Source organism: Hipposideros armiger, unplaced genomic scaffold (assembly GCF_001890085.2).
Source record: "Hipposideros armiger isolate ML-2016 unplaced genomic scaffold, ASM189008v1 scaffold_216, whole genome shotgun sequence".
Classification (NCBI taxonomy): domain Eukaryota; kingdom Metazoa; phylum Chordata; class Mammalia; order Chiroptera; family Hipposideridae; genus Hipposideros; species Hipposideros armiger.
Genome location: NW_017731566.1, coordinates 119,825 through 140,879, shown reverse-complemented (window position 1 = coordinate 140,879; position 21,055 = coordinate 119,825). Strand labels below are relative to the sequence as shown.

The 21,055-nt window shown below is 49.0% G+C and overlaps 1 protein-coding gene across 1 annotated transcript in view; it reads left to right on the top strand.

The window, feature by feature from the left end:
• DOCK1 (dedicator of cytokinesis 1) overlaps positions 1 to 4,342 on the top strand; it is a 461,498-nt gene extending 457,156 nt beyond the window's left edge. Inside the window, exon 49 of the mRNA XM_019654186.1 lies at positions 3,339 to 4,342. Coding sequence (XP_019509731.1) covers positions 3,339 to 3,434 — 96 coding nt within the window. The 3' untranslated portion in view covers positions 3,435 to 4,342. The remainder of the gene's footprint in view (positions 1 to 3,338) is intronic.
• Positions 4,343 to 21,055: the final 16,713 nt, after the last annotated feature.

Below are 21,055 nucleotides of genomic sequence, written 5' to 3'. Positions count from 1 at the left end.
AGGCTGCTGCCGCACAGGTTCTCAGCTGTTCACCGGCCCGCGTGCGGCGGTCAGCGTGCCCGTGGAGGGCCAGGCACCCGGGGGACTCACCCAAGGGGGGCGGGAGGTCCGATTCCAGGTGCATCTGTATAAACTCAAATTGGCCCAGTGTGAAGACCAAAATAGCCTTCACATCTGTGCGCTGGGGAGCCTCAGTAAAGTCATTAAATGACAACAGCTGTGCAACATTGAACACGTGAGGTTGTCACGGGGCTGTGATTTTTTTCACAGCGGCAAGGTGTGCTTTCTCCCATTAAAAAACAATATAAATCCTGCACACCTTTTCTTCTTCTTTTTATGGAGACATTTGCACCGAGTGTTCTGTAAGTTTATTGTCTCTCTTCTTGTGAGAGGAGTGGAAGAGAGAGGGGATTTATTTATGGTCCTATATACATTTGATGTATTCCTCTTGTGTAAGAAAACCAAACAGGGGGGGAACTTCATCTTTCATGCTGAAGGGACGGGTGCCCTTCTGAGGCTGTGGTGCCTTTGAGATCAGCCCTCTCTCCCTAAAGATGCCGCTGTAGGGAAGTGGCCCTGGAGAAGGAAGGGGACAGGTTACCTGATGATGGCTTTTCACAGGGCTCGAATGGTTTGTTGCAACTATGGAAACCCAAGTCTAACTACAAGTTCAAACAAAAGGGGAACACCGATTGGTTGGGGTGTTGTGTTCCTAGCAGCTTGGTTGACCGACCACATCTTTATTTTATTGGAAAAGCAGGACTATCCGGCAGGTCTCCCTCCACCCGTGAACTAAGAATTCTGATCGCGGAAGTAGGAGGAAGTCTTGTTTTTGTTACAAATCAACTCATGGGCAACATTGTATGAACTCAGTTTCTTTGCTAAATCATTCTGTTACTGATGCCAGTGCTGTTGGGACTAGTACATGTAAACTCTGTCTCCGTTTACAAAGGGGCTGTGATTCGATTAGTTTAATTTCCCAAGTCTCCTTGCTATTTGTTTCTTATTTGATTTACCTGCAGCATGAGAGCGCGTCCAGGCGACACGGCCGTGGTTAATGTGTCTTAATTAGTTGGAAGTAGTTGCGTGTCTAGGGGGCCTCCTGAGAGCTGGTGTAGGATGCTTGTTCCTCTGCTGTGGGGGGTCGTTGATTCTCCCGTCATGCTCATTGATCAGCCGTGGGCTGGTATCTCCAGCTGTTGCCACTGTAAGCTGTCATTTCTTTCGAAATGGCTCTGACCACCAGTAATGTGGGCTAACGTGTCGCTTATTAGTGATAAGCCTGCTGCGCTCGTATTCGGCATAAAGGAATGTGTTCGTATCCGACTGCGTGGCCTGGCCCTCAGTGGCTCGCCACGGACCCATCTCTGGCTTTCACGTGTGTTCTGTGCCGGTATCAGCCTGTCCAATACCAGTGTGGTGGCTGGACCCGCCCTTGTGTTCTTATGATGGCAAGACACCCTTCAGCACTAACCGTCAGGAAACCGAAAATAAAATAAAGGTGTATTCCTCACAGGACCTGGACATCACACAGCACGACACACAGAAAGGTCACGGGTGGAGAGAGAGCTCCCCCAGGAGCCGGGGTTCTGCCTCTCCTGGGGCCCAGGCTGGGAGCTAGGGCTTCGGTGGGCTCACTCCTAAGTGGTGACTCTGAAACCTAAGAGTAGGAAATGAAAGCCCGAGAAGAGGAACGAACAAGTGGCCCAAATGGTCAGTTACTGAAACCAACCAGGGCCTCTAAAGCAAAGGGGCCTCCGTGGGAGGAAGCTCTTCATCTGGCTGTGTGTCTACCCACTCAGCCACCTTTGCAGTGCATGCCCGGGCGATCAAAGCTTAAGCCTGCAGCCTGCCTTATGAAAAAGAAAAAAGAAAACAAAACACGCAGGGCTTCCACCACATGTAAACAAACAGCCATTTCATCAGACCTCCAGGCAGGTGTTGCTTTTAACCCTTCTTCCCGATTTCAAGTCTACTATTTTGCTTCCCTTTTTATAATGTCTAAATATCATTGTATCAGTTGTATTTTTCCACATTTATTCTCTTCTCTGTGTTAAGCACTGGGTCCTTTTCGTATTCACTTGTCTGCGTGATGAGAGGCAGACTGCTGCCTCACTGTTCTGACCTTGAAACTCTCCTCACATTGAGCTAAATGTGACCCTCCACTGCGAGGCTTTGAAAAATCCACTGCTGCCCGTAGTAAGATGCCGGTGCTCTGTGAATTCGTTGCTATTTGTTCTCCCTGTGGCCTGCATCCACTTACCCTGCCCTGTCCATTTGTTCCTCTGTTCGTATTCAGTGGTTCATTCACTCACTGTTCACTTATTCACTTGTTCATTCATTCATTCATTCTTGCATCCGTTCACCTGTTCACTCACTCGCTCGCTCCTTTACCTGTTTGCTTAAGTAAAGAGGCGTCACCTCTCCTGTGTGTCAGGCGTCTGTGATGGTGCCAGGGCACCGAAAGAGAGGGCACCGGCCGCCCTCAGTCCTGGCGGGTCCACTACACAGGGCTTTGTTCCGTCATCTTTACAGTTGTCAATTCATTCTTGGGGACCTAAGTCAAACCCTGGCCCCCGGGCCAGATCCAGCCTGCCACCTGTTCTTATAAATAAATTTTTACTGAAACACAGCTGCACCATTTCTTTACATTTGGCATTTCCCCCCATGAAGAGTTTAAACATCCCCCTCACCTTTCTCAGCTGCCTCCGTTTGCAGTTTCGGAAGCGACTGGATGAAAAACTACCTGTATACTGGTCACTTGCTGGGCGGCCGCAGCTGCCCCCATGGCCTTGCCCGTGTGGCTTTTCCAGTTCCGAGAGCAAGGGAGGGCCCCTCGCCCACCCCTGGAGAGCATCTCCAAGGACTTGTTTGTCCCTGAACATTTAGGGACGTTTTCAGGGGCACGAGGAGGAACCCATGAGTCCTCGTTGAGGGAGGCTCAGCGGTGGCACCGCCAGGCTGCCTGGGCGGCCCTGGCCCTGCATTGCCCACAGTCACTTGCTCTTGACCGTTTAAACTGCCCAGGTCTGAAACCTGTCAGTTTCCAAGGGCCCCTCGAACAACGGCACCTGGGGTTACACTTCTCAGGGGCTGTGCCGACTTCTAAAGTGCTTTATGAAAAGCAGTTAATCAGAGCTGCAGCAGCCCAGTCCTGAGTGTGGCTGACGCCAAGTCACATGGAGAGGGCAGTCGCCACCCAGGGGCACACGTTAACTCTCCCGCCCCCACCTCCCACCCATGCCACCATCTTGCCGGGACAGACTCCACCTGGAGATCATTTCTCTCCTGTCAGAGCATCAGTAACATGACGTCTCCCTCATATTCTTGTCTTCTAGCACCTGCCACCGCCACTGCCCAGCAAAACCCCGCCTCCTCCCCCTCCAAAGACGACGCGCAAGCAGACATCCGTGGACTCCGGGATCGTGCAGTGAGCGGCAGGACGGGCTGGAAAGACCAAGCTGTCATCTCTCCTCTCCCTCCGTGTCTTTTTCTGTGTCTGGCGTTTACCTCATTGGGCCTGTGATGTCTGCCATTTAGTGCAATCGCTTTTCCTTAAAAGGAGTTGGTTTTTCAACCTTGGAGTGCGTAGGTTTCGTATTAGGAAGCAAGGTGGACGTGGGTCTGGGACGTACTGTTATGTTTATCGAAAGGGTGTCCTCCTTGAGAGAGCCTAAGTCTTGCCCAAAAGCCCTTTCTTTTTGTGCCAAATGACACATTAGCAAAGAGTTGCGCTGAGCCGCGTTGCGCATCGTAGGAGAGGTTAGGCCATTGTCCTTGAGAACTGCACAGTGCCTGAGCTTCTGAGCTCTCACCTTCTCAGAGTCCCGTCCCAGCTCACATGTACAGAATGTTTCTCCAAACCCTCCCTGCTGTGGCTGACGGTGTGACTTTTTGTTGGTTGAATGTCTCTTCAACCTGCATCGGGCAATTAAGGTCAACCCTTGCAGGGAAGGCCTGATTTCCTCTGGTATAATTTAAACTAGGCTATTTCTCAGCTACTGAACAGTTACTAATTTATGGAGTGGAAACACGATTAAAAATACTGGATCAAGTGGAAAAATAACTATAAATATAGGAAGATCACTTTTCTCTCCTTTTTAAAACAGAATACATATACCACAAGAGACGGTTTTAATTGGGTAAATTCTTATTGTCCTCATTCTGTACAGAAGTGTGTATATATGATGGTTCTTAGAACCCGTTTTCGTTTTTGTGGTCCTTCCATTTATTGTAATAGGTGTCTGCAAATGACTGCCAATATGTGTTCTTAATTTTTAACTGCTGGAAATGTAAAAAAATACAATGCAAATTAAATTTCTATGTTTTGTTTTCAAAGCTCTAAAATACTGAAAATGTTGGTGGACGATGATTTTAAAAAAAAACTAACTTCGTATAACCTAATATTTTTATTCTATCATCTATATTTTTTTATTCAGTATAATCATGATACTTTTCGAATAGGCTCAAAGTTAATCATTGACAATAAAAAATAAAATGTCATATAAAAAGATTCACAGTGTCTGAGATGCTATGTTTCCACCCCTTGGTGTAAAATACAAATGCTGCGCTTTCTTTCTGCTTTCTCAGGGAGTTTGTGATCCCCATTTAGACATGTGCACATCTTCCTCTGATTTGGGGCCCAGATGGACACCACCCGTGTCCCTCTGCATGTCCCTCTGCATGTCTGCAGAGCAGAGCCCCCCTTCCTGAAGCCGTCACTTCAACGCAACCTGGGCTCCTGCCTGCACTCCCTTTAGCCTTTTCAGCTGCTCATCTGAGAGAGGGCTTTGTTTCCTGGGATCTGTCATATAACTGTCAGACTTCAGAGCTTTTCCTGGACCTTGGGTGACAAGAAACAATGAAGGGGTCCTTGTTCCATGTAAAGCACATTTGTTTTCCTGGTTCCTTCCAAGCGAGTCCCTGTTGGAACCACAAGGATGTGCCTCTTCTAACCAGGCCTCTGGGAGGCTACCTCGGAACCCAGGAGGCTCAGAGGCTCCTTCTCTCCTTCAGTAGCTGTCCTCGGTGTATTTGTCCTTGTTGTAAATATCCAGTCCATCTCCAGGACATTTTAGGCACACGTAAATATAGAATTTTTTCTGTGTGAATCCTTGCTCTTTGACCAAGATAAATATTCATTCCCTGTCAATCCAGTATGTGAGAAATTGGTTATTATCAACAATCCTAAACCAATTGCGTCAGCATGCCAATGCGTGAGAGGCCAGCCCCTGGGGGTGGATAATTTTTGAATAGTCAGCATTTCACGTTGCATGAGCTGTCCCCAAAAATTGTAAAATAGTTCCTGGCCCTACGGAAAATGGTAATTTTTATCCTAGAATGGCGTCTGGGTTCTAGTTCTCCCCTGCACCATAGCCTCCTCCAGAAAGTCCCCCCAGATAATCTCCACACCTCACACTCTGGTGGGATTCCCCCATGCCCCCAACCCCCAACAGCTTCCAGGAATCCCAGACTGGTGTCTAGAGCTGGGATGTACGCGGAAAACACAATGATGGGAAAATGTGACACACTTGACACATTACAGAAATTTCCTAGTATAAATTATAAATATGCAAATATATTCACAAAAGACTGAACTTCAAACGATAAAGACACAAAATTTCTTCCTTTTAAATCAAGGTTGGACTGCAAATCGAATGAGGGAGAAACTGACCTCTGTGTCATCAAGTGTCTGGGAGACATTCCTTCTGGAATGACATTCCAGGGACACAGCTTACCCCCCTGGAGGCAGATGTATTCCATTTCATCAGACACAGAGCTTCTCAACCTTTTTTCATTATTGCTTCCCACAGAGCCTTGTAGGCATTTTTTTCTCATCATTCCTCATCATGAAATTTTAATAGTACAGATATGCTATGTAGCTATTTATGTACTTTATGTATATCTATGCTTCTTATATTCACAAACTAAGATTTTTTTTGTCCCCAGGAATGAATTTTCACCCCGTTAGGGCTAACATGGCCTCGCTGAGGATGCACGCGGTAAAACAGGAATGACAAGGGGCTCCTGTTGTGTTTTTGCTTTGGTTGCCAGGAAGCTCAAAGCCAAATTTAGCTCTCACACATTCAAATTTTGGTTTTATTCTTCTGCCTTCCAAAATGCTTTCTGGTCTATTACAAATTCATCTTTAACTACCCAGTTTAATATGTGATTTCCTCAAATCTTTATTAAAAGAAGATAGTAGATAAGCTAGATTTTATAAGTAGGAAAATATTTTTCTTATTTAAAACCCACCCTTGGTGCTTGAAGATTGCTTCCTAGTATTTGAAGAAATTATTTTTTAATCAATGTGAAGATTGTTTTTATGTAAAGATTTGATCTTTTTCATTATCTTTGGCTCTGGATTATTTTATAGTATCAGGCTTTATCTTCCATGTTCACTGAGGTCCTTGTTGGTGGAATGGATTTTACCTTTTGCTTTTTAGTTTTATCTCTAATTCCTTTTTAGTAATTTACTTATTTTTAAAGTCTGTTTCGGGTTATTTACTTTTTTTTTTCCTTTTGCCAATTCTGAATTATTTAAATATGTGTTTAGTTGCTGATGGCTCAGAGAAGCATAACTGGAAACCTGCTGGGCAAATAACTCTTGGCTCCCAAATAAGCTAAAATTGGTATTCCCTGTTTCTCTCTCACCATCACAAAGAAGCAACTGCCACCCAGGTCCCCTGACGCTCTACACGCAGTGGCCCAGGCAGGGACTGACGGAAGTGTCACCCACAGCGAAGCTCACTCCTGCCATCGTGCTGCCATCGTGCTGCCATCGTGCTGCCCTCCCCACCCCTGGGAAGGAGCCCCTTCCTCTTTCTCGCTGCTGAGCATCGTTTCCTCCTCTCCCTGGTCTCCTGTCGTTTTGGTCATCTATTGCCACCTATTTAGCTGTTGCTACTAATTAACGTGTATTTTCAGTACTAGAAAGTGCTAAATGTCATCTGTTCTTTATCCTTTCTCTTAACTGGATGTGCCATTTTATAAGACACCGGGAGGGTGTCTACAGCCACACGCCAGGTGCTTTGCCAGGCACCCTGGTGAAAGAGAGCCAGACCCAGTCCTGTCCTCTTGGATCTCAGAGTCTAGTGAGGGGACGGAGAAGCCAACAGCTGAGTAGGATTGAGTTTATTGCAGGGCACATGTGGTGAGCACCAGGCCCTACAGAGTGGAGAAGAGAGGCCTTCGGGGATGCCTGGAGGATGAGTGGAATCCGGCAGATGGGGGAGGGTAGTCAGGGGATGGAGAGTGTTTCAGTAGAAGAAACAACACACACAACCTCCCAGCATAAGAGGGAGCCCCTTACTTTGAAGGAACTTCCAAAAGAAGACTTGTAAGATGGGTCCAGTGTGGAGGCACGGGCTGGGGGATACCCGGAGTGGGGCAGCATCGAGATGGGACTGCCTCTGCTTCCAGGCCGCTGCGAACACCCTGGGCTCTGTCCTGTGTGTCCTTGGCCAGTGCTAAGGGCAGGAGGACCCACGCAGCCTCCATGTAAAGTTCTCCTTTGAATGGAGTCCCAGGGACCTTGATGAAGCATGAGAGAGCATGATGGACAATGGTAGAGCATGCTGGATTATGAGGGAGCATGGTGGAGCATGAGGGAACATGGCTAATGAAGGCCAATGTGGATGGTGTGAGGTCAGGGCTTCAATGCATCCGTGTGAACTTGCCAGCCACTCAGAGCACATCCTGGATTGTGATTGCCTAGGAATGTCAGGGACTGGAAGTGCCCAAGGGCACATGGATTCTGTGTTCCTGGGGGCCCTGCCTGGGAAGGCACCGTAAGCCAGACTTCCCCTCGCCCATGGTAACCCGATGGCCCATGGCTGCACTTACAGGAAAGGGCCTTTGGACAATGGCAAAGCTATCTTCTGCGAAGCCTTTGGGTGGAGTCCCAGACCTAAAGAAACAAGAGGACCATCTTGCCTTCTGGGTGCCCCACAATAGCTCAGCAAGTAGACGTGTTCCTCATCACAGGCTGTTCAGGTGGCATTTGCTTCCTTCTTAGGACCTGTTCGTGGATTTCCTTGAGATGGGAGTGGGGGATGAATTGCTGGCAAGGACTCAAGGTCCTCGCCTTTATTAGCAGGATCTTGGGTTTTCCAAGATGGAGGCAGAATTCTAAGCTCAGCTCCTCTCTGTCTTCCTTCCCCTTCCCATCCTCCCTGGACACCTTAGTCCTAAGGTCATTATCAGGGACGGTTGGCGCCCACACTGGGGACGGGGTGGAGGCGCCATGGGTATCAGAGCCAAATGCAATAGGAGGGAGAGAGGGCCAGGTTCCCCTGGGTGGGGGCAGGTGGGAGTGCTTGCCCTGCAAAGGACTGGAGGGAAATGGAAGGTGTGGCTGCAGCGTCTCCTAAAGTTTAGCACATTCGGCAAAGCATCCGGCCACCCCAGGAAGTAGCCCTGGGCGTTGGGTTTGTGACTTGATCATCAGAGTCCATGTATTCTTGTTAGGGGTGAGCAGAGAGAGAAAAGTGCCCCAGGAAGGGCCAAGTAGCCAGCCGGAGCCCCTCCATCCCCACATAGCCGCTTGGGTCGGAGCAGACGGACTTCTCCCACCGCTGCTGTCCTGGCTGCTCAGCACTGGTCAACGCTGCCCGTGTCTGCCTCCTCCCCCAGTCACAGCAGATCGTGTCCGTGGCTTGTGGTGCACGAGCTATGCAAATGCCTCCGTGGGAGCCACCCATGGAAACGACCAGGAGCACAGGAGCCACTCAGAAAGATGCTTGATGGCAGAGCCCTGACTCCACCGCCACTCATGAAAAATGCAGCCACTTGAAAGGTAAAAATAATCCGTTCGGAAACGAGAATGTGTCTGAATTAGCATAAATTATACTATTTAAAAATGCTTGTTAACAGGTAATTTAACATTACGAACACTTGTGTTGCAGAAGAGGGCACTTAATATCAAATAAGGAGCTCCCTGCAAAAGGCAAAGTTATTTTTAAGCTCCTCATATTTTTGGCTTCTCTGCAGGGAGCACAGACAACAGCCAAGGGCTTTCACTGTCTTGTGAAAGCTAAAAGTAAACTTGGGAGGCAAAGCAATGACAATGGTAAAGCGACACCAGAACTATCCCTCGAAAGAAACCAGAAATGGTAATGGAATGAGCCTTCATCAGTAGAAAGAAAGCTGCATTATTGTGGCCGTGGCGTAAAGAACCTGCTGCTCCCTCCAGTCTGACGCCTGCAGAGGAGGCCCAGGGGGCAGGAGGGGCCTGTGGCTGCAGCTCTCCTTCCTGTGAACATCCCGTGGGTAAGGCCATCCCGAGGGAGGCATGCCAGGAATTAAATGCAGAGTGGAGGACGGAACAGCAACTGCGCTGTCCCTGGTCCCTGGGTTCTCCTGCCTGAGAAAAGGGACGATTTGCATGGAACGGAAGAGGACGTCCGATGGTTTGGGAGAGTAGCGCCTTCCTGCTCCACACTAGTTAAGGTGCCCCTCCGCGCATTTCTGCTCGCCGTTCTCCCCACCCTGGTCCTCCTGCAGGTCTCAGGTCTTTGTTCAGGGTCCTGTCAGCCCCGCTAAAGCCCACAGAGGCAGTCTGGCAATTGCAGGTTCTTCCCAGTTGGGGATGGCGGACCCCAGAAGGTCTGTACATTCATCACTGTGGTTCCTGCTATGTGACGGTGACACGTATGGGGATAGAGAGAAAGGGATGGTGCCTCCGAGAAAGGACTTGGGCGTCCGCTCTTGCCTTCTGCTCCCCTCCTGCCAGCCACTGCCCCTTCCTGCCACGAGCACCCCTCCCCTCCTCTCGAGGCAGCACCCACGGGACCCTCTGCAGGAGATGGAGCGGGCGGCTTCCTGTCCCAGTGTGAGCCTTTGTCCTTGCACCATCGCCTCAAACCCCTCTGCTCCTCCCAGGGGTAGGGCACATCCATGTGCTCTGGAGCTGCGTGCAGAGGGAAGAATAGGGGTTCAGGGACCCCTGAGAAGAAGGCCAGGCTTCCAGGCGGCGGGAAAGACCACACAACAGGGACCAGAGCGCCTGGCAACTGAGGGAGCTCAGGAGGCCAGCAGATGACAGGAGGGTAAGGGGCCCCAGATGCTGCAGCCTGCCCTGCGAATTCCAGGAGGATGGAGGAGGAATGGCTGGGAAGTGGCCAAGAGAAGAGGACTAGGGCCTGGGTGCACCGCTGCTGGCCCTGAAGTATCTGGTGTGAGAGGAAGCGGTGTCCATCAAAAAAGGTGTCCGCGGCGAACAACGAGGAACGCAGCCCAGGTTCAGGCTAAGGAAGGTGTGGGGCAGACTGGGGCTGAAGGAGCAGCTTCCGTGCAGGTATGTGTGTGATGAGGGCACTGCCCCCACCCCATCAGAGCAGCAATGTTGGGGGGCTCTTAACTTGCAAAGCTCTTGTCATCACAAACCAGTCCATAGAGGGAGAAATGAGTTGACAGAAATTTGAGGAGAGAGGAAGATAGTCAGGGAGGAAGAGAGGGAGGGAGGGTGGGAGAGGGGGAGAAAGAGAGGGGGTAGGAGAGAGAAAGAGAGAGAGAGGGAGGGTGGGAAGGAGGGAGGGAGAGGAGGAGGACAGAAGGACAGGAGACGGAAAATAGAGAACAGGTCTGCCCAGCTGCCCACCCGAAGCTCTGCCTAACTTGCACACACTGGGAACCTGGCTCGGAGAATGGGCAGCCAAAGAAAGAAACAGCAAGTCCCAGTCAATGCCCGCCAGGTGCCCAGGCTCGCCTCCCCGTGACAAGGCAAATTCTCAGCCTTTCCCATCACCTGTTCCCTCTGTGAGATCTCACTGGCCGGATGGGAAGTGCCACCTTGAGACTGGAGGAACGGAAACTAGAAAAAATTTAAGCAGACTTTAATCACGGCTGTGATTAATCACAGACACTTGGCAGAGGGCCAAAAAATTATAAAGTTGAATTATTGTTGTACATAGCTGTAATAATAATTTATTTTTTGTTATTAATCTCTTTAGTTTCCAAAATGCTTCCACATTTATTATCTCATCGGATCTTCAAAATTGCCTTCTAAGGACATACGAAGAGTCACTATTTCCCTCCGCATTTTGAGGAAGAGGGACTGAGACCTGAAAAGCTTGAGTGACACGTGGCCATGGTCAAGCCCAGCGAGGCACCCGATGAAACCTCCAGTGTGTAAGGTCTCATTCAGTCCCCTCAGCAGCCCTCCAGAGAGGACAGAGCTTGGCTCATTCATCTTCTGATCCCACGTGCGTCCCTCTAGGTGCTGGGATAAACCCGGGAGCAGGGAGACCCCTGGCAAGGACTCTAACCCGACCTCCTCGTTGGAAATTTGGCTCCCCCTCTACTGAGTGTGCAGGTTATTGACCTCAAACAAGTTGATAAACCTAAGCCGCCGCCGCCGCATCACCATCGTCAGTCATCCCAATATTAGTACTATGGGGAATCATATAAACCTAGATCTGGAGATTAGGGTCCATACCCAGCAGATGATCTCCCAGCCAGTCAGCGTGGACACCGTTCTGGCAGCTTGTACTGATCCGGAAGTGGACATGACCCAGTCGGACCAAAGGGAGAGGTTTATGTTTCACGCCGGGGGAGGGGCTCTCGCTCCTGATGGCTGTAAGAAAGACGGTGGTGTTCCCGTTACCACCACGGCTGGCCCCGTCGCCTGGCTCTCTTGTGACCATGATGCTGGCACTGGGGCCAGTGTATCGGTCACCTGCATTAGTAGCCCTGAAACTTAAGGGGCTCAAAACCACACGTGTGTCATTCTCACTGATGCTACGTGACCCACCTGGAGCAAAAGGGGACCCGCTCCTCGTGGCCACTCAGTGGCCCAGGCGGAGGCTCCGTTTCGACATGGGCTTCCTCAGTCATCACACCAGAGGAAAGGAACTCAAGGCGAGCACGCGCTCCGGCTCCCTGAAGTGGCCCATGCCATCTGGTCCCATTTCATTGACCACTGCGAGTCACAGGAGGGGTGACGTAATCCTATAGGGTGCCGGCAGGGCAGAGGGCGTAGGGGTGTTAGGTGGGTACAGAACTTTGGCTTACTCGAGCTGTGTGTTTGTTTCTGTAAGCTTGGTACAGTGATGAATGTCCCTCTTCCCGATCTTAGCGTTTCAGTGTTCTCTATTTTATTCTAGGTCCATCCTATCCATTTGATTGATCTTTGCAAAGAAACGCCTTTGGTTTCTCTGGTTTTCTCCTCTGTATTTCATTCATTTCTGCTCTCATCTTCATTACTTCCTTCCTTCTCCTGCTTTGGGTCTAGTTTGCTTTTCTCTTGTGTTTGTTACTTACAGTGGCAAGTGCACTCCCTGATCAGCTCCCTCACGGTGGCAGGTGTGCAGACTAAGTGACATAATGTGCACAGAGCAGTCAGTGCTGGCACGCGGGTGACGGCTGCCCTCTGAGTCTCTGACTTTGGAGACCTGCACCCAGGCAGGCACTGCAACTGACCCCGCTTTACGGTGGAGGCAGCTGTTGTGTCTGAGACGGTTCTCTGTCAAGGTCCCAATGTTCATTGGGGGAGAGCTGGAATTGCAACCTGGGCCAAATTCCTAAGTTAGGCTATAGCACCGAGTCCCCATGCCTCGCTTGCCTTTGTCAGGAGTGTCCCCAAGCTGGACGACAGCTTCCCAAGCCCACAGGCACTGATGGGAGACCAATGTGGGAGCAGCACCCCTCCCGGGCAGTGCCCACCATGGCTGAGCCTCCCATACTGCTTGCTAACCCATCGTTTGCGTGTCTCCCCAGGAGCGGTTGCTTGTTCCTCAGGTCACCGTTGCACTAAAGAAACAATTTTCCTCTTAGAACTGCCTTTCCTCCACTGCTCCTCTGTCTGCCTGACAAACAGCATTAGGTGATGGGGCAGCGTGATTGACAGTGACTAGTCACCATGCAGTCATGTGTGGGTGGGACTTCCTTCTCGAGGAAAATGCTTGGCGCAGGGAACCCTCCTGTCTTTGCAGGATGTTGGGGTTTGACTATGGGTCTTCTGTTGTTTGAGATGAGACAAGGCTTTTTCAGGGCCACTGGCCCCTGTGCTGGACTCAGGCTGGTACACAAAGGCCTTCTCTGGGCTCTGACCAGGCCCAGCTAACTCATCCTAAAAGCACTGAGCCTCATATTGATGAATTTCCCCAGTTCTCCTGTAACTCCCACATCATATCACTGCTGTCACTGAAATCGTGGGAGCCACTGGGGGCTCTCCCGACTCTCACTTCGATACATTTTCACTTACGATGTGGCCAAGGCTTTCCCATAGAGGCAACGTCCCCATTTATATGCCCACATGCCAGGTTTGGCTCAGGGCACACACGTTTGCAGGAAGCCTCCAACAATCACAAGTAATTTGGCCCAGGGTTAATATGTCTGAACTCCACAGCGACCCTTGTCCCAGCCCTTCCCCGTACACCTCTGCCCGGGGGAGTGGTCAGCGGGGCGTGTGCCTCCTGCACAGAGGGAGGACAGTGGTTCTGGAAGGTTCCACCCTCTCCACTCCTCTCTTTGTAAATGAAGATGATAGAGGAGCGGCAGGTGCTTTGGGCAACAACTGGAAACTCAGTAGACTCAGGACCCCCCCACCTTGTAGCTCCTGGGAAGGCTGCAGCGGCTCATCTACTGTGATCTGGGCATTGGAGAGTGTGTGTGAGTGTGTGTGAGTGTGAGTGTGTGAGTGTGTGTGAGTGTGAGTGTGTGCATGTGTGTGAGCATATGAGAGAGTGCATGTGTGTGAGCACGTGTGAGTGTGAGTACTCGTGTGAGAGTGAGTGTGAGTGTGAGTGCACATGTGTGCAGGGTGCTTTACAATTCGCTGTTAACAAACAGCTGTTGACACAGGAAGGCCATTGTCGAGTGCCCGCTTTGTGTTTCTCGATGCACGAGACGCTTTCTCTGCATTATTAGACAAGATTTTCTCCACTTGACGTGAGAGGAACCTGGGCGGAGACCCCACACTCCATCCCACCCCACACGTTCCCAGCAGGTGCTAAACCCAAGTGGGACCCAACGGGGATTTCAGGCTCCCTCCTCCCAGGGCCTGGTCCCCACACACAGGGTCACAAAAGGAGACATTCAGTCACGTGCAGCCCAAAGTGTAGAGAAGAGGTGGCTGGAGCCGCCCTAAGAGGTTGCCAGTCTCAGCAGCGGGCATGATCTGATGGCCTCACAGGAGCCTGCCCGTGAGGCTGGGCAGGTGAGGACTGGCTCCATCACCTAGGTAAGCACGATCATCCGCAAGTAAACGACCCGTTTCAGGCTCTGCTTTTGGGGGGACCCGGGCTAACACAGAGGCTGTGGGCCCAATGCGGAGGGAGTGACGGGAGGGCTCCCTGACCCACCAGGAGGGGCAGCGTCTCGGGAAGCAAGGCCAGCCAAGGCGGTTCAGGGACAGGTGGGGTCCGTGACCAGGACAGAGCAGGAGCCGGTTGGCGACCTAAAGCGAACACGTCAGCGCTTCTCCACCTGTGTGCCGGACCAGCTATCAGCGAGGCCCTCCCTGGGTGTTTACAGAGGAAGATCGGAGCCAGCTGCCTTCTGAAACTAGCGAGGGGGTTCACAGCCTGACCGACCTGCAGTGCACACCGTGCGCCAGCAGAGGGCGATGAAGGTCCCAGCTGCCTGACTCCCGATGGGAGGACGGAATCCGGGCTCCAGGCTCAGGGGCTCAGGCAGGACCTTCCGCTGTCCGCATGTCCACACACCCTACTTCCCCACCTTGGCTCATAACTGCTCCTCCCTGTCTCGTGTTTATCACTCCATGGCCGTCATTTCCTTTCAAACTCAGTTCAAACCCAGCCTGGCCCCTGGTCCAACCTACCCCTGCATGGGCCGCTCACCCCGTCTCCACTCCTGTGTCAAGTTTGCTCGAATCTCCTTGGGCTTGGCCTTCAGCTACTTTAACTTTCTGGGGCCCCCATTAGCTCTTCCTGCATTAAGTACAAAACTAACAATTGCTGAGTGAGTTAAACCACCGCACTGAATTATAAGAAGAAAAAAGTCAGCAGAAACCAGCGTCAGGAGCAATAATGAGAAGAAAAAACCCTAAACCACATCATCCTTACTGCATGGCTCTCGCCTGAGCACACCGACTGTGGAAACACCCAATGCCCACCTTGCTGAACTTTCTGTAATAAAATGTTAAGCGCCTCAGTGTTGAGTTCCAGAATCTAAAATGTGTCTGTACTGAGCCCTGCCCAGCGTGACCGCTAACGTGCGTCTTAGCAAGGGGTATGCATTGGACAAAGTCTTTCCTCCTGCTTCAGATCTTGGACAAGTCCATGGTCAACTCCACGCATCCAGGGAGACACTTTGGACTTCACGGTCCCGAGCCTTTCACCTGCCAAACTAAGTTAAGCCTCCGGTTCTTTCCCTCTGCCCATCCTGGGATTTGCTTGCTGGAGCAAGTTTTGCTTCAGGCCTGAGCAGGCAGATGACAGCTGGGTACCCAGTGCAGGCTGAACAGAGCCGTGAGTGGAGTGCATCCTGGATGTTAGGGTGACAGCCGCCTGGGCCATGCCAGCCAGGGTCCATGCACATCGCCATTGTTTGAGCTCTGGTTCTGACTTCTGCTTCCCCTTTGATGGACTTCTTCAGGGCCGCGGGCAGGCCCATCTCTCTCTGGTCACATGCCAGGCTGTCAGGGGGCACGGCCCTTCAGTCGGGAGGCTCCTCAGGGGTGGTGTAGAATCTTGCAGGAAAGCCACTCACAGTGGGTTCAGCACAGAGAGACACCTCACCCCTCAGCCTGGATATGCTAGCACCCATTCCCCAGCTGGGCCATACAACTGTCAAAGGGGGTTCTCCAGCACCTGCTGGCCTCTGACCTCAAACCCGGCTCCTTGCGTCCCGGCCCCTGAGACTTGCCTGATTGTTAAGCACACTGTCTGCCCAGCACAGAAGCAGTGATCTCAGGAAGCTGGCAGTCTGCCTCCTCAGGCCGTGTTCACAGTCCTGATTTCCGGGGAAACTGTACAAGGTACCGAGGCCTGGGTAGTGTTCGCCAGGGAGAGGAGGGTTTGGCTGCACCAGGACTGTGTCGCTCCAGTTCTTAGAGGGCAGCGTGCACAGGGGTGCCTGATTTTAGCCTCTGGGGTGGAGTCCACCTATCAGGGCCGGCCAGGGTCTGTGTATCGTTATCACCCCTCAGCACCGCCCATAATGGGTGCTTAGTCGAAATGATGGAAGGATGGATGGATGTATGGATGGATAGATGGATGGATGGATGGATGGAGTGATGGACAGACAGATGGCTTTGAACAGCATCCTCCCAAGTGGAATGTGTTGGAGAGGAGGAAGTCTTCCCCGGGAAGTAGAAATCATAAGCAGAGCAGAAACCCAGGCTTGATGCAAGGACTACACGGATGGCCACTGGGGAAGAGCTTTCTAGGCTCTTCTCTGTCCTGGGAATTAATCCAGCCTGGACTCCAGCCCCTCCTCCTCAGTCCCCACCAGCCAGCGGCCCAGGATGCCTTGCTGCAGGCTCCTTTCCCGGCCCCACCTGCCCTGACGCCCTGGAAGAGATCATCAAGGCCCAGAGGTTTGATCTGGGAACAGTGAGTCCTCATTGAATAATTGGCTTTAACTAGAGGCAGCTTGCGGCTGCAGGTGTGTTCCTGCAAATCCAGGTGCAAAACAAATCTGGATGAGTCAAAGCAAATCTTGTAAGAAATAATGGTAAATGAAGGGTTATAAGGACATCCCGCACCCTCAGACACAACTGTGCATGCTTTCCTGGTTTGTTTCAATATGATTTATTCATTGCACAATAAACCAAGAGTTAAAATCTAAAAAAGAAGAATGTAGACTGATTTCTATAAAATAAGAAATGAAAACGCACATATACAATGTCACTCACTTATACAAGTACGTGGGGCTGGAGCAGTAGGGCTGTAAAGGGGGCTATAGGAGAGAGAAGGCTATGGCTGGGAGTGAGAGGGACATAGGAGGGGGAAGGGGAGGGGAAGCGAGAGAAGGCGAGGAGGAAGAGGGAATGGTGGGGAAGGCCGGGAGAGACAGAGAGAGGTGGAGGTGGAGTAGCCGTGTAAGTGGGGCACACCATTATTCATGGTAGATGGTGATGGAATTAAACATGATGGAGAGGGTTGCTTAAGAGCAGCAAAACGTAAGGGCTTCAAGGATTCTTCCTTAGATTCTGGAAAGCATCAAACGCCATGCTGCTTCTCCATGTCGACTGCAGAATAATGGTTCACAGTGCAGTTTCAGTCTTGCCCAAGGCATGACTGGCAGCTACTGCAACTGTCTTTTCAGAGATTTTACAATGCAAGTCCCTCTCACGTAACCCCTTTTCTTGGCTGTTATAACTAACTTAGCCTTCCAAATGTATTTTTCACTCATTTATTTTTCAAAACCAATTAGGAGATAATTTGGTCAATTTGTTGGAGAAGAAAAAGGTGTTTGTTAATTTTCTAACACGGAACTATCATTTCTGCAAACACCTTACTTGGTCATGGAGTAACATTCATACCATTTAATGTAATAAATGTACAGACTCCATTTGCTGATAGACGAGTTAGAATTTTTCCCTTAGGAGAAGCTCAAGACGGAAAAGCATTTATCTCAAAAGACATTTGAGGCTGTGGCTTTTGTCTAATTGAATCTCCAATAAAATTTGGGGGATACCCACAAACTTGTAAAAAGAAGCATTATATCTTGGCATGAATAACACCAACTTGGACTGAAGAGCCAACGGAACAAAATGAAAGAGACCACTGAACCGTCAAAGCTATGCTGGCAGGAAGCACGCTGAGAGAATTCTGCCACTGCAAACTCGCTGATCTTTTACAGAAAAAGAAAGGATGACTCAGAAAGCAGAACCAGGAGTCCAGACGGGAATAAGACTCGGTTCTAATAAACAAACTCACAGCATTTTCCTGGCTGGGTTTCAGGACTGGTGGGGTGACTGCTCTGCACCTTTATTTTCCCTTTTGAACAAGAGTGTCCACAGCCAGCATCCAGGGCCACCCCGTTATTGTGTGTTGGATGTGTGGGGGCCAGATACGTGTTCTGTATAGTTCAAGGTCCTCAGCAAGAGAACGCGCACTTGAAGAGCTGTACTGATGCAACGCCATCTGAGGAGCCCTCAATCCGGACCTGGGTGAGATGAGAAGGCCCGGATTTAGAGCTAATGCTAAAAGGAAATGCGCATTTGGGCGCAGCCCTGGGAAGGGATACGTGTCAATTTCGTGTGCACATAATCTACGGCTGGAAGGCAGGCTGGGTTGGATTTTAAATATGCCCACAAATCCTTTGATACATCTTCCTTCAAGATTTGGTACTTAATTCTCCCACCCTGAAGTGTGGGCTGTACTTGGTGATTTGGGAATCACTTAATGAATAGAACAAAGCAGAAATACCTGCTGAGCCTACCTCATAAAAATCATTGCAACTTTCCTCTTCTCTCTCAGATTATTCGCTCTAGAAGAAGTCCCCAGCCATGGCATGAGGACACCCAAGCAGCCCCGTGGAGGGCCTTATGTGGCGAGGAGTCAAGGTCACCTGCCAAGAGCCAGAAAAGAATCGAGGCATCTGCCAACAGTCCTGAGAGTGAACCATCTTGGAAGTGGGTCCTCCAGCCCCAGCCAAGCCTTCAGGTGACCAACTGCCCCAGCCAGCATCTTGACTGCAGCCTCAGTGGGAGGAGAACCAGCCACCTAAGCTGCTTTTGAACTCCTTCCTGACTCACAGAAACGGTCAGACAATAAATGTTTGTTGTTTAAACCACTAAGTCTTTGGGGGGTAACTAATGTAGCTCCATTATACTAAAGCAACAAATTGGGACATTTTTCCTATGCTCTGGGATGGTTAAAAGCACAGAGAAATGATCAGTTTCTTGGGAATTTGATAGATCTCACTGACAAATCCATTTGGTACAACAGGTTTTGTTTGTTTTTAGTATGTTAAATTTTGGAAGTCGAGTCTTCATAATTTAAATTTTTCTCCTTGGCCTGTTTGGGTTTTTGACTTCTTGAGAGCTCCTTGATAGAGTTAAAAATTATTTCTGCTTATTTGATTTCAACTTCTTTTAAAAGTGATTTTGGTTTTCTTAAAAACATAAGAGAAAACTCATTCCGTCAAAACTTTAAAAGGTCTTCTCATAGAGTTGCTGACTCTATACCTTAGAGATTATGTTATTTGTGTTCATACTCCTCTCTCACTCATAATGATGTGTTTTTGTTGTCAATCATTTTTCCTGATAAAATTTTCCAGAGGTTTGTCTGTTTTATTGTTTTTTATAGAAACATTGCTGGAACCTGTCACTGTTTTGAGCTTTTTTTATATATTCCAGTTTCATTATTTTCTCTTTTTATCTTGATTAAATTTCTCTATCATGTTTTCTCCTTTCATTTCTTTAATTGAATGATAAGCATTAACAGTTCTTTTACTTAATAATAAAAAGCATATGAAGTATGACTAAGGTTTTTACCTTTAGAATTCCCATTGTCATTATTATATAAACACTCCATAGTGGCAATTCTGATTTCCTTTGGTCTCAAGTGCTAGCTAGAGGACTGAAATGTTTTATTTCCAAATGGTTTGGGTTTTTAAAATCATACATTTGGAATTTTACTACATTGTGGTCTGTGAAGGTGACCTAAAAACATTCTTTACTTTTTAGAATATCTTCAGTTTTTGTACGTGGCCCAAGGATATTTTGAAACAATGTATATTATCTAGAGAGTATAAAGTTGCGTGTATCTATATATCTTTTTATATATTTAGATACACATATATGTGTATAATATAAATATATAAAAATATTAACACATTATATATATACATATATATATATATACAAATTATATATATACATATACATATATATATATATTTATAATCACCCTGTCCCTTCTGCCTCCCACTCAACCTGTCATGTTCTGTCTTCCTTCAGAGACAAAAATCAAATGTCACCTCCACTGCAGAACTTTCCCTGGCCCTCAGGCAGAGGAGAGAATTGTCCCCAATCCCCTCCGGGTCCTCCCAGCACTTACTTATATTACTCTGCTGGGAGTGATCCCATCCAGTTTGAGCCTCCACCCCAAGGTCAGGCTGGGTGTCCTGCCTCTTTGCGCCCCCAGGGGTTAGCACTCTGTTTGGCACAGAGCGGCTTTGTTGAATAATATATTATTCAAATGTATACATCCGCAAACGTTTACTGAATGATGTATTTCAAAGCCGATGACTCTAGTGTCAGTTGGGCACACAATTTTCTCTGTGAAGTGTTGTGTTTTATAGAGAAACACCCAGATTAGCTCACTTTTCGATCACAGCGCAATATTTATTACCTGTGTGTTAAAATTCAGCTCTTGTTACCCATCCATCGTTATGAACCCTTTTACCGTGTTAGTCTTATCAAGCTTCATTATTTCCAATCCAGTCTGACAGCTGGAGGTTAAAAAGACATCCGCCGCCGTGCTCAAATTACCTGGTTCCTACAGGTAGCAGCCCAGGTGAATTGCTACTGACTGTGTGGTCCAGTGTACACAGTAGGTGTAAAATCCTCAGAAAGTTTACTTTGTAACCCTTTTCCCAATGCTCGCCTAGTGGCATAAACTGCTGTTCCACACAATACACGCAAAATGCCAGATGGTATATGCAAGATAGTCTCTAAAGGAGGTTATTTACCATTTTCTTAAATGTGATATGAAGACAATTCTTTTTATATTATTATATTTTATCTTATTAGCTGGAGCTTAGGTTATAACCTTTTCTCCATGCGACTCATTTTCAAGGATTTTTAAAATGCAGAATTTCCTTTTGAGGTCGTTTTAATTTGCAAAAGGATCATTGGATCAACTGTGTCCTGGGTTGAAAAGCATACTTAGGGACACTGTACACGGAAAGTGTCTAAGCATTGCTTGAAAACTTGACTTGAGAGCTTTCATTCTGCAGAAGAGGAAGGGCAACTCTTTGGCTAAATGATCATATTCTGATTTACATCTCGAAGCTCGTGTGTGACATGATGACATCTGTACATGAAACGAAATGCTGCGGTTTACCTCATTGTGCAATAAAAAGCCGTGGTGGGATATATAACCCTCTCTCTGTGTTAGAGCTCTCTGACAAGGAGTGC